General features: G+C 41.1%; 1 protein-coding gene across 2 annotated transcripts in view; it reads left to right on the forward strand.

Annotated features, from left to right (window-relative positions):
- MAGI2 (membrane associated guanylate kinase, WW and PDZ domain containing 2) overlaps positions 1–26,767 on the forward strand; it is a 1,197,465-nt gene that overhangs the window by 1,032,837 nt on the left and 137,861 nt on the right. Inside the window, exons 13-16 of one of the 2 annotated variants that reach the window (XM_054725983.1) lie at positions 453–494; positions 7,728–7,819; positions 18,429–18,621; positions 24,768–25,016. In XM_054725983.1, coding sequence (XP_054581958.1) covers positions 453–494; positions 7,728–7,819; positions 18,429–18,621; positions 24,768–25,016 — 576 coding nt within the window. The remainder of the gene's footprint in view (positions 1–452; positions 495–7,727; positions 7,820–18,428; positions 18,622–24,767; positions 25,017–26,767) is intronic. The other variant, XM_054725982.1, reaches the window with a different exon arrangement.

Genomic DNA, 26,767 nt, shown 5'->3' on the forward strand with positions numbered 1-26,767 from the left:
CAGTATACATAAATCATCACAATCGTTGATTGAATTTTCCACATTTAATTATAATACATAGTTGATGTCACAGTATCATAACATGATTTTAAAACACCTGTATTTATTGTGTATATTTTGGATTCTGGATTGACTTTACTTTCAAATAAGCATTCTTATAATGAGAATCAAAGGTTATTATTTGGAAATGGTTGTCTTTTTTCCATTCTGATCTAAAGGAATTCAGGTTTTTCTATTTTACATGCATGTAAAATAAATACTTTTATAGACATGTTCATATACATAAAACAGTAAATCTGTCCACTAATTTCCATAGATTTTAGAGAAAAAAATAATCATTAAACATGAGCACAAATTGGGGGTAAGATATAATATCAACAAAAAGAAAGTAAAGATGAATTTTAAAATGCCATAAATGAGTTTCAATTTTAATTCCCCATTTTCCCATCCAGAACAAGTGCCACCAAGGACCAGTTTTCGAATGGATTCCTCTGGCAAGTATCCTCCAGTTCTCACAGTCCTGTGAATGACGTCTTCCATTTTGTGTAACAAATCATTCTTCTGAGTAGTATCGCTTAATTAGTATGTAATCACTGTGCTAATTTTATCCACCTACAAAAGCATGTATTTAAGATAGAAAGTAAGTCTCATCAAGGTGAGCCTAAATGACTGTCAAGGGAAAAAAAAGAAAGCATTCATATTTATTCATTTCTTTCATAAAATGGTTTAGTTAAGGACAAGATTAAAAAGCAGGTGACAGGGAAGGCCACCAGACTGACTAGATCCATGCCGTAGCTTCTAGCCACATGTGGCTATTGGGCAGTTGAAATGTGTCTACTCTGAGTTTGGATATGCTGTAAGATGTGGGTCAAGTCTACACCAGATTTCAAATACAGTACAAAAAAAATATAGAAATGTATAATATCTCATTAATTATTTTATATTGATTAAGGCTTAAATAATATTTTGACTATATTAGGTTTAAAATATATTATTAAATTTTATTGTACCTGTTTTGTTTTGCTTTTTAAAATGTGGCTACTAGAAATTTTTTAATTACTTATGTTGACTGCATTTTATTTATATTGGACATCCCTGGTCTCAATACATATAAATAAGAAGCTAGAGTATGTAAAGAGATTTGCAATTTAGACATTTTCAAAGGACTTATTAGAAATTTTGCTAACATAGAATGAAATTATTTTCACCTCAATTAAATATCTATATAAATTTAATTTTTTAACCATTCCAATTATAAAATGCTACATTTCAATAGTTCTTAAGTTAGACTAAAATATTATAATTTCAAGTATAAGAGCTGTTAGTAATAATTAATTTACTTAAAAGGAAAAAAATTTTGACCTAACCATTCTGAAAATACTTCACAATTTGGTTTGGGCTAAAATATTTAATGTTATTGTGGAAATGAAGGAAGAAAAGGAAGATTCAGATTTTTTTATTCCTAGGAAGTGCTTTGAACAGCTGATTAGAGCACTGGATTGAAAGCCAGAACACTGAAACAATTGCAGAAAAGAGCGTTTTATAATAATAGTACTATTTCAGGTCTGTAGGCTCACAGCACACATCTCTAGAGTGTTTCCATGATGACAGCTCATTACCCATCTCAGCATGTTCTAACACCCCCCTGGAGAATGTATGTGCTCGAGATCATTTCATTCTGTAAGTTTCCATGTCATTTTTTTGGATATGTAGAAAATATGGAAGATATTGCTTAGCATTTTGTCCTCAAATAATGTCCTCAAATATTTGCTTATCTTGGTCTGAAAATTTTTATAGCATGATTATTCTTATATGCTGACGGGAAAAGCCTTATAATTTTTAAGAATATCTTATGCCTAGAGGGAAAATGAGACCTAGTAATTACAGTTGCAAAATGAAATCAGGACTTAATTTGAGATTCTAAATCTCAGCTTGCTAGCCACAGCAGCACATTTCTTTAAAAATCTCAGCTTCTTAAAGTACTTTATTTAAAAACAAAAGAAGAAAGGGAAGGACCACCTAATAGTTTAGATTACCTTGATGTATGTGCAAAATACTATTTTTATATTTCAAAAGATACAAGTTGCTTAAAAGAGGAGAATTATAGTGTAGTTGAGTATATGCAAGACAGCTTTTTAAGAAGATAACCAATCTAAATATTTTGTTAAATGTCCACACAAGTTATCAAAATATTTTGGAAAATTAGACTGCATCCAAAATAAACAAATCTCCTAGAGTATTGCTCACATTTATAAAATGTCCTTTATCCAATTCTGTGTCATGATTTTTGACTCAGACATATTTATCATAATTATGAGGTATTTTATTAACTTTAGCTGCATAAGATGCTTAGGTACAGAGGCAAAATTGGTAATAGGAATTCCTAAATAATGTAATTTTGAAGCTAAGTGATAACTTCATAGTAGAATAATGCTCTGGTTTATGGGGTCTGCTAGATTGGTATCTTAAAACAATTAAATTCAAGAAACATTTATTTGGCAACTTCTATAGGCTATACACAATAAAATACTATAGATAGACAAGGATAATTTTGTTATCACTAAGAATGTTAGTGAGAAACAATTAATTCATAGCCATGATCTTTGAATGGAGAGCTCTACTCAAAGACAAGAGAGCCAGGGCATGGAATATCACAGAAACCAAGGGTATAAGTCATTTCCAGAAGGAGACCTTTCCTAGTTTAGGAATTTTTAAAAAATTGGGATGGAAGCATATGAGATCTTGCTTCCTGACATGTCATCAGTTTGACTCGAATAAACTCTTATAAAATTTTTAAAAAGAAATCAGGGGTCATAAAGGGTATATCAAATGAGGCACAGAAATCAATCAGAATGAGGAAAGAGAAAATGGCCATTCAATTTGGTCATTAGGATGTCATCAATGGCCTTAAAGAGAGCAGTTCAGTAATGCCAAAAGAGCAGAAACCAGACTGGCAGGAGTAAGTCAGAGATGAGAGAGTGAAGATGAGGGAGTGAACAACCCATTAAGGACTACTCTTCCCAGAGAGAAATGGGTAGGTAAGTAGGGGGTGTTTAGGATGGGGAAATCTGAGTTTATTTGAAGGATGCGGGAGAGAGCTATATAGAGTAGGAGATGGCTTCTATTACAGCGGAAACATATCTCACCACATTCACATTACCAAAGGTATAAAGAGAAAAAGTAAAGGGAAGGGATTCTTTTAAGAAAAAATGTGTTAGCTACTTATCTGGTAATGTTATACTTGAGCAATAGAAACTGTTTAATTCCTATTTAACTCATTCTGCATTTGGAGTGCATTGGAAACCCAGCAGCCAGAGACAACTTAATAGCCACCTATGATTCCTGATTCCATCCTCGTACTTTCTCCCCTAAACCTCTTTACAAAGAAATGCCAAAAAATTAATGCTCTTTCCAGGAGGAAAAATTGAATGAATTCAGTCTCTGTGCCAAACTGATAATAAGCTCGTGGTACTTATGCTTTAATTAAAACACGAAAGGGGATTCAAGTACCAAAATTTAATTGACATGTTTACAGCAGCATCCCATGTGCCAAATTAATCCATAAAAAATGCTGTTCTTTGCATTTTGAAGCTTGAATCATTCATAAAATTAATCAGTTGTGTTTAGTCACCCATCCTTTTCCCTAAAATTGTGCAAAAGCCCTATCTTTCAAAATCTAGACCAAGGTATAATATAACATTGATACCTTCCTGGAGTCTTAGTGGGAAATAAGAATCAGCTTTGAAATTCTACCTTTCTTTATTATGAGGAAACTAGAGGCCCAGTGCATGATTGAATTATGCACGTGTAGGGTCCCCTACACGCTTTCGCTTTTCGCGGTGGAGCTGGGTGCCTGTCCTATGGTGCCAGAGCAGACAGGCACCCAGCTCCCACGCTTTTGATGGTCCGCGGCCACTGAGGGGGGCTACCCTGCTGTTGAGAGGCGCAGGGGGCAGGACTGCCGCTGATGAGGGCTGCCACGGACACCTGGCTACCCTGCCGTTGAGAGGTGCAGCTGGGTGTCCACGGCAGGCCCCCTCAGCGGACGCGGATCTGGCCGTTGAGAGGCCCCCTCAGTGGCAGCAGATCCATGCCTCTCAATGGCCGGATAGGCCACCCCGAGTCCCGCCCCCCAGCCTCCCGCCGCCCAATCGTGGGTGTAGCAGAGTGATGGTAATTTACATGTTACTCTACTATTAGATAGGATTGCCCTGATACCTGGATGTGGCCGCCATTTGCTACTTTTAAATGTGTTTGCTTTTTCAATATTAGTGGGAGCCCAGGATAAATCAGGACTTGTAAATTCCATTCCTATAGTTTTCCAGGGTGGTCATGTATCTTAGATGAGTATCTTAAGCTGCTTTATTTCATAATGCCTGAGGACCCTGGCCCTGACTTCTTAGGCAGAACAACACTGGCCATGCCTGGCCATTGAACACCAATGTCCAAAGAGTATTCTGTCTCTCCTTAGTCCATTTCTTCACAACCTCTGCCTCATCTTGAGAGTATCCCTGACAGTTCTGTAAAAAGAGCTGAGGGAAAAGGTAAAAAAAAGATCATGGAAAGAGAATAAATAAGCAAGTAGAAGAGGAAAAAAATGATGTTGTGGGGGCATGGTTGAGTGACATCCAAAGGGACTGAGATCCCACTAGGTGCCCGCCAGACCCCTTCATCTAACAACCTTCTAGGCGCATGGTTTTCAGTTCAACCAAGGGGAGGTGTGGTGGTTGTTAAATTCTGTCCCAATGGAGTGAAGAGTTGGCCCTTGGGATTTCTTTGCGTTAAGTTCTTACATTAACAGAAGAGATGAAGCATGATAAAGTCATTTTAAACATGACATCAGGCCAGAAGAGCAACTAAAGGGAAATATCAAAAACATCACAAACTTTCAAGAGAGCTAACAAAGCAAGAAGGAAAAAGAGTAATGTCTCCCAGCTTTGTGCATGTAATTGTAGTTATTTTCTAAAGCCAGACTCAAATTGGGGGTAGAGGAATAAACCAAAGAAAAATTATCTTTCTAAAAGTTCTTATTTTCCCTAAGAAAAGAAAAATACTACTGCTTTCAGGCACACTCTATCATTTAAACTTTTTTTTCCAGTTGACTATTTCTCTAAAGTTTCCATGCCCTGCAGGCTCTGAGTCTGTGTTGAAAATTAACAAAGAAAGAGAAAATAAAGCACATCTGCTGGCACGCTTTTCTAATGGGTCTCTTTTGTCCTCTCTCTGCTTGCTCATGTACCATGAGCTGGCCCTCTTCTGCTTGGAAAACTAGAGGGTGGAGATGACATGATTGATGCATATCACCCTATGTTTGAAATCAAAGTGATCAGAGCAACAATCAGAAGTGCTAATGTCACCAAAATGTGCACAAAAAATTGGAGGAGGAGGAGGAGGATGGATGCCCACTCACATCTGTTCTTCAGAGTTAAATAAAATTAACTACCTACTATGTACATTTTTTTTACTAAAAAAAAAAAAAAGAGTCATTCATTTAGGAAAACCTTTCCAGTTGCCCCAGGAATTACAGCATTCTCTAACACAAGACAATTCGCTGGGATTGCCATAATTTCAGCATTTGCTTGGGGAAAGTTTTATTTAGTAAATAAAATGAATCACACAATAAACTCCTCTTATACTCTTACAGTTCCTCATGCTATGTGGATTGGTGCTGAAGCTATGCAGGGGTCCTCAAACTTTTTAAACAGGGGGCCAGTTCACTGTCCCTCAGACCGTTGGAGGGCCAGACTATAGTTTAAAAAAAACTATGAACAAATTCCTATGCACACTGCACATATCTTATTTTTAAGTAAAAAAACAAAACTGCAAAAACACCCGCATGTGGCCCGTGGGCCGTAGTTTGAGGAAGCCTGTATTAGAGGAACAATTTCCCACTTACCATACTCACCAGCGATGCAAAAATGAGAATATTTATGATAATAGATTGAATGTTCTGGTTAAATACATTCTAGCTCTACTATTTTAAGTGCCAAAAATATGTCATGCTCTCTTTGAATTTTTTATGTATACATGGTCTAGAGTCCTCTAAGCTAAAAGTAACTGAAAGAAGAGATTGCTGGGAGCAATCATATCACAACCAACTTTTAGAGGTTTGAACAGTGATTTGACATAATCTGTCGTCTTCCTATCTCCTCTGGCCTTTCTTCCTCCCTTGGGAGAAGTGCAGGTCCCTGCTGCGATTGTGCAGGGCTGCTCCACCTGCCTCCAGAGTCCCAAAAGCTTAGCACACACCGCAATGTGTGACTGCAATGTGTGACTTCCTATGTGGTATTATAGATCCCAGGATAAACTGAGTTCAAAAGTCAATTATGAATTGTAGAGTGTAGGGCAAAGATTTGTGTGCTTTTTACCTTTTATCACCCAGCTCTAATTAACTATTTAATAGGAATTGAATTCTCTTAAGTTATCTTATCTTTAAAATATGATTATACAATTCATAAGGGATGACTCATGGATGTGGAGATCCAATTGGTTAGTCTTCTTTGAGTTTTTTCCTAGTCGTTGAGTCTGTCTCTCAACTATGACTACTGAGTAGTCCAGACATAGCTTCCTATCCCATAAGGATTCTCTGAAATCTCACCCCAATTTCCAAAACCATCCTGTTTAAGCAAGGAGAATTTAACTTAATATTTGCTTCTATCAGTTCTAATACCTCCTATAAACTATTAAGGCTCAGAGGTCACTAAATACTTCTTAAGCAAAGGATGGCATGAAGTATTCCCCAAAGTTGCTACTCATCCATTGGTGTCCTAACAGTGACCATGAAAGTATGTATGTACAACTCAGTCATGAGACTTTTCCCCTGAGGAAGGTTCAAAGGTCCAGGGGATGGGGAAAAGTATAAATTACATTTAAATAGTCAAAAGATTTCTTGTAGTTTTAGTTTATTTATTCTAGGGTTGAAAAAAAAAGGCATTTGAGAGAGTTTCCCAGCTTATTTTTCAGTATAATTCTATTCTTTCAGCTAACTGCAAAAAAGTATCCTCTTGTAGTTTACTTTGAAAACACTAGTGAAGTCAATGGTGAATCTACTCATGGCTTCCACATTTCAAAATATTTGGAGGTTAAGAGTCCACTTAGAAGTAGGTGAATTTCTACCCCTAAATTTTAAAAAACCTAAAGGAGTTAATCAGAAAATAAAAAACTTTAGTCAAACCTCAATACAGAAAAGTTTAAATTCTATATTTTCTAATTGCTACAATTTTAAAAGAAATTACTTTTGCTAGGCATTATTTTATAACCCATTCTCTGCTCCCCTCCCCACACACACACTGAACTGAATGCATCAAGTTATAAACAAATATTAGTAAATTATTAGGTAAACTTAATTAGGTGGTTCCAAGATATTGCCATTTGTTCTCTCATACTTCTAAAATAATCATTCTAGTCAGAGTAAACATGCAAAAAGTGGCAGCCAATCTTCTTAAGGATAATCTGAATGCTCTAAGAAAAATAAATTATAAAGGCATCATTTTTTTCAAATTTGTATGCTCTTTCTGCCTTGGCTGGTCACTGATAATTCAGACTGACTAATTTTGGAATACTTACTTTTTGGTACAATACCTTTTTTATTCTCTATGCTCTCCATTAACTCTAACAGCACTCTCATTAATCATATCCACAAAATTACTTTATCATTGGTATGTTCAGTCCGTCAGGGGGTGGGGAGGAGGCAGGATTCAGTACTCATGGGATCTCCTTTATGCCAGGTCCAGATTATAAAGAGCTGGATGTTCACCTTCGTAGGATGGAGTCTGGATTTGGCTTCAGAATTCTCGGAGGAGATGAACCTGGTCAGCCTGTAAGTTGAATCTTCTTTATTTTCACACTTCGGGCTATCTTGTGTGTGTGTGTGTGTGTGTGTGTGTGTGTGTGTGTGTGTGTGTGTGTGTGTGTGCATCAGAGGAACTATCATTGTGAATGGCATCTGAAAGGAAATGTTTTAGGACACACATTTAAAAAATGAGGTTTTAGGGACGTTTTTTGATATTTAAGTTCTCAGAATATGCGAGTATTTCCGTGCCTACATACCATCAATGCACATTATATTAAGAAAGGGACATTACTCTTTCTTAGAATCGTTTAAATTTTTCTTGAATATTTCAATTATTTAATTGTTTTGGACCAACCACTGGTCTTTCTGGGCAGCAGCTCACAAGTAAACACACATGCAATATGACAGAAGATACATGTGAAGAGATGACCTGGAACAACAGAATTATGTGTGTTTTTAATCAAAACCACAGGGGAGAGAAGACACCGTGATAAACAGAAGCAGGAGCAAGCTCAATGCTGCAGAATTTCAACTCGATTTGAATTAAGAGATTACCATGAGAAGATGTTCACAAAGTCAGCTTCGGTTGGCACAATACTGGGAATTTGGGGAGTCTCTGGAGAAATTATTCTTCCCTATAACTCACCTTTTTTATTAAACTTACTAGAGGCCCGATGCACGAAGATTCGTGCAAGAATGGGCCTTCCTTCCCCTGGCTGCTGGCACTGCCTTCGCGCCCGCCAGAGCCGCCTTTTCGCTCTGGCCTGGAGCCGCCTTTCTGCCTTCCCACGCTGCCCAGAGGCCCAGAGCGGCTGGGGTGGTGCAGAACACCCCACCCCTGGCCACTTGGCGCCTGCATATGCAAATTAACCCGCCATCTTTGTTGGGTTAATTTGCATACTCCTGATTGGCTGGTGGGCATCGGGAAGGTACGGTAAATTTTCATCTTACTCTTTTATTAGTGTAGATTGGGGTAATATTGGTTAATAACATCATGTAAGTTTCAGGCATACAATTCGATAACACACCATCTGTATATTGCACTGTGTGCTCACTACACAAAGTCTAGTCTCCTTCAATCCCTACCCCTCTGGTAAGTACCATGCTGTCCTAGAACTCATCTTAGTCTATATAAAGAGTTGAAAATAGTATCCAGTTCCTTCATATACTAAATATTTAAACTCTTGGCCTCTCCAGGATACTTTTCTGACTTAGTTTCTGATTGCTCTCTAACATGTTCATAGGCTTTCCATTTAGTTTAATTAGTGGGATTTTAAATTCCTTTAAAGCAGGACTTCATCTTTTCTTTTTTTATCACCCTTTAATGCCCCATAAATGAAAAATGTGACATTACCCAGTTAGCCAAACTCCAGGTTAAGATCTCAGTTCTCTAAACTGCAAAGTTGAGGGAAGAATCTCTACAATAATGCCTCAGTTCAGACACCAGCTGCAAATTTGGGGGTCCCCACAGCCTTCTCCAGATTCAATAATTCACTAGAACAACTCACAGAACTCAGGGAAGTGCTATACGTAGGATTACAGTTTTATTATAGTGAACTAGAGGCCCGGTGCATGAAATTCGTGCATGGAGGGGGGTTGTCCCTCAGCCCAGCTAGTACCCTCTCCAATCTGGGACCCCTCGAGGGATGTCCGACTGCCCGTTTAGGCTTGATCCCTAAACGGGCAGTCAGACATCCCTCTCACAATCCAGGACTGCTGGCTCCCAACTGCTTGCCTGCCTGCCTTCCTGATTGTCTCTAACCGCTTCTGCCTGCCAGCCTGATCACCCCCTAACCACTCTGCTGCCAGCCTGTTTGCCCCCAACTTCCCTCCTCTGCCGGCCTGGTTACCCCTAACTGCCCTCTCCTGCAGGGTTGATCACCTCCAACTGCCCTCCCTTGCAGGCCTGGTCCTTCTCAACTGCCCTCCCTTGCAGGCCGGGTGCCTCCCAACTGCCCTCTCCTGCTGGCCATCTTGTGGTGGCCATCTTGTGTCCACATGGGGGCAGGATCTTTGACCACATGGGGGCAGCTATATTGTGTGTTGCAGTGATGATCGATCTGCATATTACTCTTTTATTAGATAGGATAGAGGCCTGGTACAGGGATGGGGGCCAGCTGGTTTGCCCTGAAGGGTGTCCTGGATCAGGGTGGGGTTCCCTTGAGGTGTGGGGCGGCCTGAGCGAGGGGCCTGTGGTGGTTTGCAGGCAGGCCATGCCCCCTGGCAACACAAGCGGAGGCCCTGGTATCTGGAATTGATTTTCCTTCTACAATTGAAATTTTGTAGCCTGGAGCGGAGCCAAGCCTGGGGCTCCCTCCTAGGCCGGTAGCCATTTGTGTTGGGGTTATAATTGAAACTTTGTTGCCTTAAGCGGGTGGGCCCGGCCAGGGTGTGAGGAAAGCTTTGCTTCCCCTGTTGCCGGCAGGCAACCCTGGCCTGCTCTCTCAAGCTCCATTCTGCCGCCATTTGTTTGAATTTGTTTACCTTCTATAATTGAAACTTTGTAGTTTGAGTGGAGGCTTAGGCCTGGCAAGAGCAGGCAGAAAGCTTGGCTTCCTCTGTTACCTAGGAAACCTTGCTCTCTGTGGCTGTAGCCATCTTGGTTTGGGTTAATTTGCATGCTCGCTCTGATTGGATGGTGGGCGTGACTTGTGGGCGTGGCTTGTGGGTGTGTCAGAGGTATGGTCAATTTGCATATTTGTCTATTATTAGATAGGATGAGAACAAATTAGAATCATCCAAAAGAACAGGAACATAGGACCAAGTCTGGAGGGTTCTAAATGTGAAGCTTCCATCTTCCTCAGGGACGTCATCCCAGCATTGATCCACTCAGGATTGCCAACCTGGAATGCTCACCCAAGTTTTTGGGTCCAGAGTTTGGGTTTTTATTATGTGAGCATGATTGATGGAATCATCGCCCAGGTGGTTGAGCTCAACCTTCTAGAATGTCAGGCTGCTATCACATGGCTCAAAGACCCAACCCTCTAATTACATGGCTGGTTGTTCTGGCATCGTCAGCTCCTAAGACTGTTGGTATGGCTGGCTCCACCCTGAGTCATCTCCTTAGCATAACCTGTATCAGGTGCCCACCATGAGCCTCCTCATTAGCCTAAACTCTCAGGTATGGCCCAAGGGGCTCACCATGCAAACTAAGATACTTCTGGTCCAAGGGTATAGAGGTACCTTTCAGGAAAGGCCAGACCTCTCCTTGGACTGAGGCCAAATTCTTTGTTACACAGCCATATGTTGAACATAAAGTACCAAATGAAGGAAACAAAATGAAAATATGTCCAAACTAAAACTAAGGTGATTTTTATAGCATTTTATGGGATACTGTGTGGTACTTCAGTCTTTTGTCAAGCATTTAAGGTTAAATCCATATAGAATCCATTGTACTTAAAGCAACATAATGCCTCAGACTTAACAACTTAAGGGATCACCACCAGAAAGATGAGGTTCCTGTTTGTTCTAGGACACACTGACTGACACACTTTCTCCCCTTACCAATCTGTGATCTCCTTGTAGGCAGGATTGTGTTTGATGGTGTTTGTGTCTCCCAAGCCTAGCATAAAGCCTGGCACAACAAGTAATTATTAAGTGGAATTTAAGAGAGTCCTCTTAGTCAAACCGAAACTGTCACCTGAGCTTGTCAGAATAAATATGATCTGGAGTATCCATATTTTGAGGCTTCTAATCCAGCAGGCTATGTAGAATTAAAATGGCCTAATCCTTGGAAGTAGGGATATGTCCTGGTGACCCTACAGCATGCTTTGTTTAGCTCTGCCAGTGCTTTAAAATTGCTATGCATCAACAAATCTCACACATTTAAAAATTCAAATTTCCAGCTTCTCTTGAAAAATACATCTGGCAGCATTGAGCTTGCCTTTCTCCATGACAACTGGCTGGAGCTAAACAGTGGACCATTTTAGACTAAGCATGGCCACAGTTCCAAAAACTCCCAATGCCTATGTTCCTCATTTTGTTTATTATCTCTGAAACTCCCTTCCCAGAAGATTAGATAGAAAAAAAATTTTTTGAAAGATGAATACTTTGCACCAAAGGACTCTTCAACCAGGGCCAGATTATGGTTTTTTGTTTTGTTTTGTTTTGTTTTAATATATTTTATTGCTTTTTTTACAGAGAGGAAGGGAGAGGGATAGAGAGTCAGAAACATCGATGAGAGAGAAACATCGATCAGCTGCCTCCTGCACACTCCCTACTAGGGATGTGCCCACAACCAAGGTACATGCCCTTGACCGGAATCGAATCTGGGACCCTTGAGTCCGCAGGCCGATGCTCTATCCACTGAGCCAAACCAGTTAGGGCCAGATTATGGTTTTAATTAGCCCTAGCACTGAAAATATTATTGGGTTCCTTCTCTTCCATATAAAATACAAATGAAAGATTAAGTTGTCAAATAAATGTAAGGGAAAAACAAGAAAGTTTCCATTCTCCCTATGATGCTTACTTCAATACAGTGTTTTAAATACACAATTCTTACGTTGCTGGACTCCCCATAGCTTCATGGTCTGCTTTGGGGATAAACTAGCACCACATTCAAGAAATACTGTCTTCACTGGCCTCCCCGTCCCCACAAGTAGTGGGGCTTACATGGCAGTCACAGGACAGGCATAGCCTCAGCTAGCTCAGGAAAGGAGAGTTCTGGCTGCACTTTGCCCAGCACAGATTTCATAGAATTGATACCCAAATGGGGCACATATTGCTCAAAATGAAGCTCAGGGGTGTGAATGCAGCCATGGTCACCACCCAGCCTCAGGACACCTTTTTACCTTTAGCGGGCAGGCATCTAGTATTTATGATAAGCCTCCTCAGATTACATGGATTTGCTGGTTATCCTCATTGTGTTTATTTAGGTTTATTCTGGCTTATTCTTTCATTCAAATGATTTAAGACACACTCAGGCTGCAAGCTACAATTCTGACAGTCCAGCCATAAAGTAGAAGCCTAAATCTCCCTCAAGCCAGCAAAGCCCGAAAATAATGTCTTGAAGACCAGAGTATTGCACCTCAGAAAGACCATATGAGGAAGAGCGAGTCTCCAGTAAAGGTCTCTCATGAGCCCTTCCTTCCTGCCTTCCTCCATTGTAAGTCCAAAGATAATAGCACACAAAATGTGCTAGCCTCATTTAATTGCTGGCAGGCTACAAAGGGAGAGGCACGGGAGGTAACATCGTCCCCAACCACAGGAGGTCTCATAAATTACCTCAAATGGGTTTCGGCCTCCATATATACGAAATGGTATTGACATCTCAGGGTGCACATTAAACACGACAACACAGCTTATGGCAAATAATGAACAGCAGGACTCCAGCTCAGACAAAGCATAGGGGCATTTTTCCTGCAAGAGGAAATACTTTTCACAGTTAAATAACAATAGAAATAGAAAGAAATGAAAAAGTGCCAGAAAGGAACAAAACGGAGTTTCCAACTGTGAAAAGAGATGGAAAGGCATCAAGATGGAGAGACTTGAGAAACACTGCAGTGGAGAAAGGCCTGTGTGGAGGAGAACTGTTAAAGAAAGAGCGAGGTAATGACAGGCATACTCCTTGGTACAGGAGTCGGGGCACACTTGGGTGGGGGGGGGCGGGCAAGTTGTCCTGGGCTATGATGGTTGCAGATCAGATTCGCTGAAATTGGACTAGCATGAGGTAGTGCAGGAAAGAATTAAAAGGCCTGCAAAGGTGACTTTCATTTTGTTTCTTTGTTATTTGTTTGTCTTTGTTTTCTTTTTTGTGTTCCTTTTTGCCCCTGACTTATGGGGATATCAGACACTTGAATGTGAATTGCTATTATTTCATATCAAACATTCTGCTTTGTTCCGTGTCCTCACAACCTATAAAGCAAATTGGAGTTGTAGAGTTGTTTATAATTCTTTTGTTTTTTAGAGAAGGCAATTGGAAAGATAAGGCCATGGGTGAGTTGTTCTTTCAATAAGTGTGTGTAATGGAGGGGGGTGGGGGGGTGGGGAGGAGATCTTTCTTGGTCTGTTTTGCCATAAAGCTCTTCCTTCAGACCCGAAGCAATAGAGGCAGGGTAAAGAACTCCTCCAGGAACACTGAGAAAACTAATGAGTGGGACTAAGGGTCTGCAGAGGCTGAAGAATCCGGTGAGGCCAGAAGGAGTGAGGCCAGTGTTGGCTGGGAAGGCTTGGTCAGCAAGCCCAGAAGGAAAATGTAGCCTGATGGGTCAGGGAGCCCAGACCGTGCACTCAAGGGGGCATCCCTCAGCAGACCTGGAAAGTGACCAGTGTGACCGGGCAGGGAGTTGAGGCGAGGCACCAGAGGGAGAGTTCTTCAGCGGACTTGGAACATGACCGTGAGACCACAGAGCCTCTGACCATTGGACCAAGTGGGAATAATCAGAATGTTTCTACTCAAGGTGTGATAACAGACCAGAAGCACCCAGCATCCCCTGGGAGCTTGTTAAACATGCAGAATCTCAGGTTCCACCCCAGGCCTGCAGGATCAGACTCTCAAGGGGAGGTCCAAAAGTCTGTTTTAACAAACTCATTGGAAGATTCACATATACCCCAAACTTTGAGAACTACTGACAAGGGATCAGATACCCTGAGGTGTGTTTTCAAGAGCTTAAACGAACATGGTATATACATTGGGAGGCCAATATGAATTACAATGCAAAAAGGAATCATAGATTACCTAGTCCCTGCAGTTACCTGCAGTTACAGTGGCAGACAGGAAAGAAACTAAACATATTCAAAATAAAGCATATTGAAAATAAAGAAAAAGAGTTGTGGATTTTCCCCTGAATAGAGAGACACGTAGAACTGGCTCTGTGTCTGCAGTGAAATAAAATGCATGAAGGTGCAAAGGGCCAAAGGCTAAGAACAAAGCCACCTGACAGCCAGAAGTGACAGAGCACGCATGTGGCCAACTTGTTCCCAACAAAGGTGGAGGTTCCTGGTGGAATGAGTGAAGGTAACTAGTACATATGTCACACGACAAGCAGCTCTGATGCCTTCTCCAGTTCACCATGCTCAGCTCAATTAAAGTTTGTTTAATGGCACTGGCAAACTCTTTTTGAAACAAGATAGAGGATAGATTATATAATGTAATTATATAGTAACTAGAGGCCTGGTGCATGAATTCATGCCCTGGTGGGGTCCAGCCAGCCCACCCAGATGGGGGCCAATCAGGGGTGGGGCCAGCCGGGTCGAGGGGCCATGGTCATTCCAGTCGCTTCAGTCATTCTGCCGTTTGGTCGCTGGGCTTTTATTATATAGGATATATATGCATAGAATAATTATATAATATTATATATTGAAGTATTATATTGAATACATACAGTTTATTTAGATATTCAATTGAAGTATTAATTGAACATAGTTTATTTAGAAGTAAATATGTCATAATTTATCCAACAAACTAAAGTTAGAAGATTCAAGTTTCACGGTTTTTGAAAATGTGACTGGTGAATTTCAGTCTTTGCTCAAATGTCCACTTCTCACTGAGGCCTGCTCTAATCAACTCCAGCACCACCTCAGCCATGTGACTGACACTCTTCCACCACCCGACCTTGCTCTCTTTTTCCATAATACATGCCTGCTAAATATAACATAGTCACACGTTTGTATTTATTATTGTCCTACCACTAGAATGAAAGCTCTGTAGGGCAGGACTTTTGTGTATTGTTCACTGCTAGATTCCTGGCACCTAAAAGTGTCCTTGGGCTCAATGAAGATTTGCTGGATTAATGAATTAATTAGAGAGGAGAGTACCTTATATCATAGCAATACAGCAGAAAAGCAGCTTGACTGGGATTTTCCTGGTAAAAGATGATGTGAAACTAATAGCACAGAAGATAACTTCAAGGGTATCTGTATATCTTTGCTGTTTTCCTTTAGCAACAAAGGAATAGGAATTTTCCGATGTGAAATTTATTTTTACAACCTTTTAGAGGGCCCAGTTGCAGCTGTGGCCCCCTCCGTTGTAACCTGTTTCCTGGTTCGCTTTGATCAGTTAGAATTAAAACTATAGCTTAAAGTTGATAATTACCCAGCCAGGAAGTTCACAGGCCATGTATTTTCTACCTATAAACCCTCCCACTGTGGCATACAGGAAATCTGGAGGTGAAGCATTTTCTTTGGGTAACCCAGGTAAGTGCAGCTTTTCACGGGGCAGTGGAGAAATAAACATTCATTTTAACTGGTTTTGAACAAAGCACTTAGCAAATCTTTGAAAAGCTGCTTAGTGGGTTGAGACTTTTGAAGAATAGATTGGAACACCTTCAAAAAGAAACTCATAAATTCAGGTTGGCATGGCAATAAGGGAAAATTTTGGAGAATGTCAGAAGCATGCCCGCCACTGGACTATAGCAAGTGGACACAAAACCACCCTGCACAGCCAATCTAAGGTAGGCATGCAAGGCCTTTCCTGTGACATCAATAATGAACCACTCATCAGAGCACTACTATTCAACATAGAAGTAAATCTACTCCTCACTTCACCCTCCAGGAATACATGTAAAGGAGTGGCAGTGATGGGGAATTTTCATTCCTCTGTGGACCGAAGGAAAAAAAAACTCTTCAGACTATAATTTTGCATATACCTGAGAAGTCCTGGGCATTGAGGTCTGGTTGCCATATTGACAGGCCGCACTGAGCAGTGGGACCAAGTAGAAGGAATGGATGTGCTGCCGGCCTGAGGCCATGAAGCCTGCAGGTCACAATGCAGCAACTCTGCCCATTAGCTGGAATCCACAGATCTGGGATTTGAAAGAAATTCTCGCACCTGAAAGAAATCAATCTGTGAGCAAGGGACCATTTAATAAAGATTTAAAATGAAACCTAGAATATAGGCCCTGTAACATTACCAGGCTAATGGTAACTACTGCCTTTAGATGCTGTGTGGCTAAGCCACTTGGCAAAAGAAAAAGGGTGTCTTTTGTTCATGAGTTAGAAAAATTGTTTATAGGTTAAACAACAAAATTAAAATTCTAAGTACTATTATCTTTCCTCTGCAAAAGATAAAAGCCTTACTAATGGGCACTAAGTTGAATGTTTCTAATGGGAAGTGGGAAACCTCATTTTATGCCTTTCATCACCATCTCTGGTTCAGGGAATTACACTAAAATGCACTTTTCCCAGATGTACTTCCTTGTTTCCTGGCATGGTAGCCACCTAAGCAGCAGAGCTTTTTAGGGGACAGGCAGGACTAGAACATCCTTTGTGCTGAGGACGGTGCTTGAAGGAAGCATTAAAGGAAGGAAGAGAAATCTGAAGAAGATTTTACTGAGATTTTTTTTTAAACACATTTTTTTAAAATATATTTTTATTGATTTCAGAGAGGAAGGAAGAGGGAGAGAGAGAGATAGAAACATCCATGATGAGAGAGAATCATAGATCGGCTGTCTCCTGCAAGTCCCCCACTAGGGATCTAGCCCACAACCTGGGTATGTGCCCTTGACTGGAATGGAACCTGGGACCTTTCAGTTCGCAGGCCGATGCTCTATCCACTGAGCCAAGCCGGCTAGGGCAAGATTTATTTTAAGCAAGTCAACTAGCCAGGAAAAGCAAACTATGAGTTTTGCTTCATTTTATTTACCTTCCACTTTTCAAAGTCAAACAAATAAACAAACAAACAAAACATACTTTGAACCTTTATCAGAGTTTTTTTCATATATATATTTTTTATATATATCAGAGAGAAAGGGAGAGGGAGATAGAAGCATCAATGATGAGAATCATTGATCTGCTGCCTCCTGCATGCCCTCTACTGGGGATCGAGCCTGCAACCCATGCATGTGCCCTGACCGGGGAATAGAACCAGGACCTCCTGGTTCATAGGTTGACACAACCACTGAGCCACGCCGGCTGGGCTTTATCAGAGTTTAATAACGTACAGCAGCTAGTTTCCCCTGGCATTTTTGGAGCACTCACTAGGTGCCATGAGCAAAGTTAAATGCTTCACATGCATTATTTCATTCACTTCCCCCCATTTGCAGGTGAAGAAACTGAAGCTCACAGGGTTAACCTTTTGTACTCGGATGTCGAGTGTGACTCGACATGGTTAGCATCGAGATTAAAATTACTCTTTGAATGTATCAATAATTTGAAATATAAAAAAATCCAAATAAGTTTGTATGAAAAGAAACTCCAGTTTTTTATTCTACTGCCGTGCTTTGTAAAAGCTGGGGTATTTAAAAAATTAAATCCTGAGTAGAATAAAGGAATCAAGAAAAAAGCAAGCGAGTGCAAAGGGTTAAGAAGCCTTGCCCAAGGCCTCACAAATAAGAATTGGAGCCAGGAGTCAATCCCCAACTTGTCTCAATTCAGAGCCTGGGCATAGTGGCCAATAGCTCCAGATTACTTGGGGTTAGAATTTTCTTATGGGTGATAACTTATGAGCCAGGTAGCAAGTGTTCCTCAAACTTTACGGCCAATGGCAGCAGCGAGTCAAAACTTACGTTTCTCTAGAAGGAGGTAGCAGCCTGGAAGAGTTGGAAGGGCACCCCTTAAGCCTCTCATTTTTCAAGTACATGCTCAGGTTTGAGCAAGGGATAAAATGTGGAAATAAAGTCTTCCACCGAGTTTTTATATACTCTTATGTATATAAAAAGTTTGAAACATACATGCCCTATTCCTCTCACTGCTTCTTTAGATTTTGATTGGAGCCGTCATTGCCATGGGCTCAGCAGACAGAGATGGCCGCCTACACCCTGGAGATGAGCTCGTCTATGTCGATGGGATTCCAGTGGCTGGCAAGACCCACCGCTATGTCATCGACCTTATGCACCACGCAGCCCGGAACGGGCAGGTCAACCTCACTGTGAGAAGAAAGGTGCTATGTGGAGGTATGTAACTCAAGGCAGCAGCAAGAGTTGGAGGTGAGGTGGTGAGATGTTTTTGTGAGACATGCTAAAGATGTTTGAAACAAAATTTTAAATCCATTTTTATATTACATGAGAGGAAAAAACAACCTAGATATTCTAAATGTAACTGATTTTGAAAGTGCAGATTTTCACCCCACTGGTACCATTCTAAGCAGTCTTTGAGGCCTACATTTTCAATGCAGTCATTAAAATTTCCTAGCAAAGCCTGGAGCTAATTTAAGATGTGTATGCTCTTTGCTCTTTGGTAAAGCTAGTTATAAAAACATTAACGTAGTGAAAAATATGGCTTTTGAAAATGTTCCTCATTGTGTTTACAAACCAAGAACCACAGCATTTTGATAACATAATAAGGCAACAAGGATGGAAAATTAGCTTCCATTGTAGAGCCTGATAAAAAGTAACAATAAAATTATTACCCTGATTTACAGAAATATAGCTGTATGTCACTTTGAGGAAACACAATTCATATAACTCCAAACTTATGAAACAGATAAATTAGAAGTAATTATTCCCATTACATCCATTTTCCCAACTTCAGAAAAGAATCCACCAAAGATATTTTCAAAAGTCAGTCCTCAGAGTCATAATGTGATTCCATTTCTCTCTTCACCACCTCAGCTCCACAAAAGATATTTATATTTTAAGGAATATGTCTGTTACAAGTATCACACTATTTCTTGTAACCCGAGCATGCAATAGCATTGGGACTCTAGTCCCACACCACCTGCGCTTGGCCCCGGAGATCACAGGAGCAGCAACTCCAATATTATCTTGTCACCCCCTGCCACCGTGACCTGCTGGCTTTCTGCTCAGCCCCCTGACTGTTCCTTGTACAGAATGATGAATGCTAGAATTAGGGGGGCCCTTAGCAACAGCAGCTCCCTCATGTGACAGATGAGAAGACGGAGACCAGAGGCACAGCCGCCTGCCCAGTAGTCTACAGCGTCAGCGATGATGCAGACTCACCTCCCGGCCAGGACTTATTTTTTATACCACTTTCAGTCCCCTCTTCACTCACCATCTCCACCCCCAGTGAGACGTTAAACCAACCTTTAGCAAATGTCACTTCCAAACATAAGGAGAAGGAGTCTTTCATAGGTGTTATTATTATAACATATTTGAATTTAAAAAGGGCCACTGGCTAATCACAGGCTGTGCATGATTCACGAGGCTAAAGTTTATTAGTCAAACAAAAAATCCTTTTCTATTCGTGTCTTCTAGAAACTAGACTTTGAGGAAGGGCCATCATTTAAAAGGGCAAGTCAGAAGAACTGTCAGCCCTCACCAGTAGAGACTGCTGTATATCTCATACAGAGATTTTGCTAAGAAGTGTCATTCTTCTGCAGAAATTCCTGCCATACCACTTGACCCAAAGAAGTAAAACACTTTGAATTATCCTCATTCTTGGGCAAGATGCCAGAAGGAAGGCAGTGTTTTCTTGATTAATACTTAACTGTCTCTCTCTACCCACAGTGTGATTTTCAATAAAAAGTTTGCTGTGCTATATGTTCTGTAGCCCAAAGATAAATTGAAAAGATACCTGGTTTACAAGGAAATACATTGCAAAGTGCGAAACCAGTGCACCAACATAATTTCATGCTCCTCTTGCCACCAGCTGATTATTGAAAATTAAATTTTGCTCTAATCAACCCAAGCTATTGGAGTGTATGCCAAATGCTGCAAAAACGTATTCTTGCAATTTGTGGATCATGTGACTTCCGTAACGATGCTCTTTGCTGCAGTTCTTACCAATTTTACTCATTTAGGCTTTGAAGTGCATTTCGAGTGCATTTAATTTTTGAAGTTCTGCTGCAGACTGCTCATTCTCACCAGGAGAGTTTCCAAGTTAATTCAGCCCACTCTTCCTTGAAAGCTTCATCAGTATTGAAAATGATTAAGTTCAGCAAAGGATACTTTGATAGTAAAGTAAATGCCTAGAAATAGATTTCTTTTTAAAAGACATAGGAAGACAGCATTTCCTCATAGTGGCATTTCTTTAACAGTGAGAAGGGACAACTACAAGTGACAGTGGCGATGCCTTTTCAAGGGTTGTTGTTATCATTATTATTTCGCTTTCCTAAGCAAAGGCAGTGCGAGGTACAAGCCTGGCATATGATGAGATGATTGAGAGCTGAAGGGAAGTAAGCAATCAGCTGTGAAGAGACAGAAGATGAGCAAGAAGAGGGGCAGTGTTGCCACCTTTTTGCACAAAGGAGCAACATTATAGAGAAGAAGCTGGGAAGAAGGGAGGTCATACAGATCATGCCCTTCAGCCGTGTGCTTGCTGCGGCTTGTACAACTGCCTTGCCCACCTCAGAAGACATTGGGCACAAAACACATCCATTATGAAAGATACAGATGGTGAGTTACACGGGGCAAAAATTAAAATAACACAAAAACCTGCTCCAACTATTGAAATATAAAAAGGCATACAATTAAAATTAAAATACAGAAAAGAGTGCAAATATAAAGGCAATATTTTCAATTGGGCAATCGCAAGCTAGAGCCTCAAAAATGAGAAAATGTGGAGTAAAGGAAGGAAATATGCGGCAATGTATCCAGTTTTCTTTACCGGATAATTTTAGCACAGATCTTGCTCCTTAAAACGGGTTTTGAGAGATGTCTTACTTATGCCATCAGATCTGATACTTAGTTGTTTTTTCCCAAGGATAGTAGAAGAGTGCCTTTAATTATTTCACTGAAAGTGTAAATATTTATATGTTCAGTAGCTCAGTTTGAGATGTTTACCCTAATGACACGTTATTTTGAATCCACACTATTTGTCTGAGAGAAGGGTGTCCCTGAGGAATTTCCTAAAGTGTAAATCTAGAACTGATGTGAACGTTTTATGACTTAATCAAAACATATTAGAGTCCGCCTTAAAGCTACCAGTATCTTTTCTCCACCATCTACGGGACCGTCCACTTCCTGTCCTAATGCCGAAAAAGGGAAGGCGTTCCTGACAGCGGGGTGGGAAGTTTAGCCAGTGTTTAGGGAGCTGGTGGATTCCCTGGTCATAGTTACTACACTTTTTGTCAATTCAAAATACATTTTCTTATTCTTTGTCTACCAGCCTGTCACCCATTTAAGTAAGTTGTCTGCCTTGGTGAGTGAAAACCAGGAGTGCACCAACACGAGTGCTTGCAGGTAGGCCGGCTCCTGACAGCACAGCCACAGCCTGTGGCTGCCCTGCTCCATCAGGCCCCTGAAGGTGCACATGCATGTGGACACTCCAGCCCCCATGTCCACACTCTGTCCACATACAAACCCCACTGCCTTGTCCATGCTCCAACACAAGACACGTGCATCTGCGGTGCTGTCATCCTCTGGGGGACAGTCCTAAAAAAAGGCCCAGTATACCCCAGAAGCAGGCAAGGTCTGTTTGGTGTCCTGGAGTCCTGGCACCCAGTGTGTGATCTAGAAGAGAAACAAAGCCTCCCATTGAACGAGTCCCTCTGGCCCTGCATACCGCTCACTCTATGGGTTCAGGAATTTGCAAGAGACATTGGGGAAGAGTTGGGACTGTGATGACTTGCAAACTGTATACCCCAGCTCTAGTAATCACTACCAAGTATTTCAAGAGAAACTGGAAATCCAGATTTCTGTAAAATCTGCCTATTTTACAACATTGACAATTAATTCTAACAACTATAGGCCTGGAATAAATGGGTCTGCTGGCCAGGAGCTGACTGTTCTAGTCAAAACATCTCACCTGGACAGCCTTCCCCAATGGAGGCCCTCTCCCAGTCAGCCAATGATGATCTCCAGTATAACTGGTTGGGACAAAACAGAAGCTTAATCTAAAAATTGATTATCTGACTTATGTAGATACTAAGTGACTGAATTCTGTACATTCATTTGTGTGTGAGACAAAAAGATGAGTCAGGAAGTTAGTGAATTAAAAACATGCACATGGCACTTAGTCACTCTGTGACATTTTACTACATTATTCTAAAACAATGATGTCCATGCCCTACACCAGGAAAGGTTGTTGGAGAGAAGAGTCTCATGTGGACATAGAGCCAGCTGAGTAGAAAAAAATGATGTGGAGTCAACTCCATTCCTCAAAATCAATCATTGGAAGTCTTCACTCCCTGGCTTTAAATGTGTTCATGTTGTTAAAGATAAAGAACTTGGTTCTAGACGTTGACAGGGAAAGCCAACAGCAATAGAAAAGTGTCCTGTTAATGTAATTACCCAGGGGTCACTCACCACTCACGTTGACTTAGTCCATGATTTCCTTTCTCTCCCAAGAACCTGAGGCATAGCCATTCCCAGCCATTTATTGCAAAGGCAGATAATTTTTCTTTGTTGCTGTTTTACTGACAACCAAGCTCTCAACCCCCTAAAATATAACAGCCAGAAAATGAGATTTCTCCTGTCACTGCCTATGACATTTAGTTACTGATTTGGTCCAATAACTCGGGGAGATTTTCAATTTAATGTTGCAGCATAATAATTGTTTGTTTTTCTTCTTCCTGACTATCTCTAATCACTTTATTTCCAGCGAGTAGAAGGACTGATAAAGGACATGTGCTTCACCAAGACAATAACTGCGTGTCTTTGGGTGATGTTTTCTAGCAGAGAGGGTACATTTTACAGGCAGTTTTAATTTGATAGAAAGGAGGGAAAGGCTTTGACATTGACATTTTGTTCTTTTATGACTTCAATACATTTCTTACAGATGAAAAGCATCCATTTATTTCCTTCTATTAAAGCCTGATTAATTAAATCTTACCCAAAAATCAAATTTATCTAATGATAATGAACAACAATCTAGATTCTATTCAGTAATTACAAACAAGAAGTAAATGCTTTTTCATAAGGCCATTTTTAATCTGGGTATATGAATGAATGCAGCTTCTTTTCCGTAAGGTATCTGTGTAACAGAACCTTTCTTATAGTCTGTTCTTTCTCCCTAATTTTTCCATTTCAGAATGGAATTGCAGCTTATAAAGTTAAGAGCTTTCATTGAAGCTTTTGCTAATTATTTTTAACTAGCAATACAAGACATTTTCCAGACTTCTAAATAGGAGACCATATCTAGCAATCCCTCCCAAAAAAATCATTAATTGTGATTCTTTTCCATATCCCTCTGTTCCATAATGTCTTTTTAGTACACTAATTATATTGTAAGATGGAGATGAAACAGTTTTCTTTCTAATTACAGTATTCTAGGTGCCCACTTCAGCTCTTTTAACCAAGATACCATTACCTAGATATTAAATTAAAATGACAACATTCTTTCTAGATGACAGATCCACTTTCATTTTAAAAACCAGCTTCTCTTGGCTGCCAACTTTCTATCACTTCTCTCTGTGAATATGCTTGCTTTCTCGTGGAAGTAGTGATTTGGTTTATCTGATTGATTACAGAGTGTATTTTTTAATAATACAGAATGTAAATGAGCCAGGCCTCCAACACTTCCCTTAATGATTCAGAATTCATTGCTCCTTAGCCTGATAACATGGTCAGATCCTGGAGTAAGCAAACTACTTTAAGAAGGATGTTTCCTACCTGCAGGAAGTGAACACACCCAGGCTAACAGAACATCACAAAATTAAATAAAACCGTGGCTCCTTAGTAAAATGATGATAGGTCACTTTACAGAGACATCCCCTGGGCTGTTAGCCCCACTTCCAAGGTTTCTACAACAGCAGTTCTCAAAGTGTGACCTTGAACCTGCACCCAGATTCCTGGGCCCAGTCTTCTCTAGATCTACTGAAAAAAACTTGCTGTGTGTGGACTCTGAAGATATTTCTCGCAAGCTCTTTAAGCAATTCGTGTTCACAGTACCATTTGAGATTCTGTAAAAAATCTTATGATCTTCACTTGTCTTATGATCTTCTGTGATCAATTATTATTATGCAACTAAGAAGCTCGCTATCTATAACTGGACATTGTGCTGGGGGGCGGGGGGCTGCAGTCTTAACAAGGGGAAAATGCAAACAGTTAGGAAGTTGAGGGGTTTGGGCTCTGCACCTCTGGGGGGGAATAGAAGCCAGTCAACCAGTCTTGTCACAATGCTGGTACCTAGATAGGCACTATATAGGCACTCACCGAGCCCTTGTTAAATAACCAAGTGCCTATATTCTACGTTGTCCCAGGGGAGCCCTGCCCCGAGAACGGGAGGAGTCCAGGCTCCGTGTCAACCCACCACAGCTCTCCACGCAGTGACTACGCCACCTACACCAACAGCAACCACGCTGCCCCCAGCGGCAGCGCCTCTCCCCCGGAAGGCTTCGCTTCCCACAGCCTGCAGACCAGCGACGTGGTCATCCACCGGAAAGAGAACGAGGGCTTCGGCTTCGTCATCATCAGCTCCCTGAACAGGCCTGAGTCCGGATCCACTATAAGTAAGTGACCGCTCCGCCTGCCTTTGAAGGAGAGCTTTGTTTTATTTTGTTCTGGTGGTGGGGATGCTGACAAGCAGATGGGAGGCCTGGTGGAGGCATGCCATGGCGCCGGAAAGGCACAGGCTGTGGGCGCAGAGAAGGCATCCTGAACACTGACTAGCCAAATGCTGCTGACCTTTGGCTCAGGACGAATGCAAGACCACAATCCAACACGCCCATAAAAGCTCCTCTCTCGTTTTGAACTGGAAAGAAAATAAAACAGAGTGAAGTGGGAGTGTTGGTGTGAGGGGAGGGGTGCGCCTGGGCCATAGGATGAAACCAGGTTTGGCAGAGGATCAGGGAGAGCAGTCTACGCGAAGCCCTGAGGTGGGAAGGAGCTCAGCATTGAAGAAACACACAGAAGCCCGGTGGCTGTGGCCGAGGGGACAGGGACGGGGCAGGACACCAGAGTGCTGGGCAGGCGCCAGGGCGCGGGGCTTCATACGCCCACGGGAAAAAGTCTGGATTGTGGTCTAAGTCATTGGAGCCACTGGAGGGTTTTAATCCATGGACAGAAATCTGATTTATATTTTTAAAAGATGAGCCCAGCTGCCTGTGGAAAATGAAATTGTGAGAAGGGAGCAACAGTGGAAGTACATGCCCTGGCAGGTGTGGCTCAGTTGGTTGGAATTGGATTCCAGGTCAGGGCACATGGCTGGATTGCAGGCTTGATCCCCAATACGGGGTGTGCATGAGGCAGCCGATTGATGGTTCTCTCTCATCAATGTTTCTCTCTCTTTTCCTCCTCTCTCTCTTAAATAAATAAAAACATATTAAAAAAAAAGAAAAGAGTGGAAGAACAAAGCCATTAGGAGCCATTAAAACAGTCCTGTGGGTCCAGGGATAGCGGCACCTTCCCCTTGGGTAGCAGCAGCACAGGCGGGAGAAATAGAGGACTTCACCTCCTGGGGCTCCTTCAAATCTAAGGTTCCGTGATTCTGCCCAACAGGTGACAATCACAGGTCATATTTTTCTTCCAGTCAATCATCTCTGTAGATACAAAGGCGTTCTTGAAGGTTTTCCTTTCAGCAGTCCTACTCAGAAGTTCCTCAGCAGCCAGGACAGAGAGGCGATGGGAACACTTGTTCATTTATGATGCTGAGGTCATTTAGCCCAAAATGTTGTGGATACAAACACCAGAATAGAGAGCATTAAGAGAAAAAATAATTGAGTCATGTGGTGCCTAAAATTCTTATAAATTGTGGTTGTTTCCAGCACATGGTTGGGGAGAGAGGTGTGTGCGTTAAACAATACTCAAGAAATAAAAGCGTTAGAAGGAATAAGAACTTTTTATGATAAACTTAATGTTATCAAAACACCACCAGAACTAAATGGAAAGAATTATCCCGGTTAGCTTTAGCTTTGACAAACTCAAGAGTGAAAACTAGAGAAGCATTAAGCCTCGGTGAGGATGTGCAGAAGCTAAATGACATCCATGTGAAAGTGCAGTTTCATTTCTCTTTTTCTTCGTGATAAGCTGAAGAAATAAATTCAACCTTAATGCGTAGAGCAAAAGCAGAATTCTGACAGTAGAATGGATTCACCAAGATTAAAAGGACACAAGACTAAAGATTTTCATAAATTATATAAACAGTCTTCCAGTAATTTATACTCAGAAAAAAATGTTTACAGAGAACTTTTGTAACCATTCCAGTCATTCATATAACTTATTGGAGAAAGATATGTAAAGAGGTGGAATAGAAATAAGTGTA

The sequence above is a fragment of the Eptesicus fuscus genome, chromosome 14 (genome assembly GCF_027574615.1).
Source record: "Eptesicus fuscus isolate TK198812 chromosome 14, DD_ASM_mEF_20220401, whole genome shotgun sequence".
Lineage (NCBI taxonomy): Eukaryota > Metazoa > Chordata > Mammalia > Chiroptera > Vespertilionidae > Eptesicus > Eptesicus fuscus.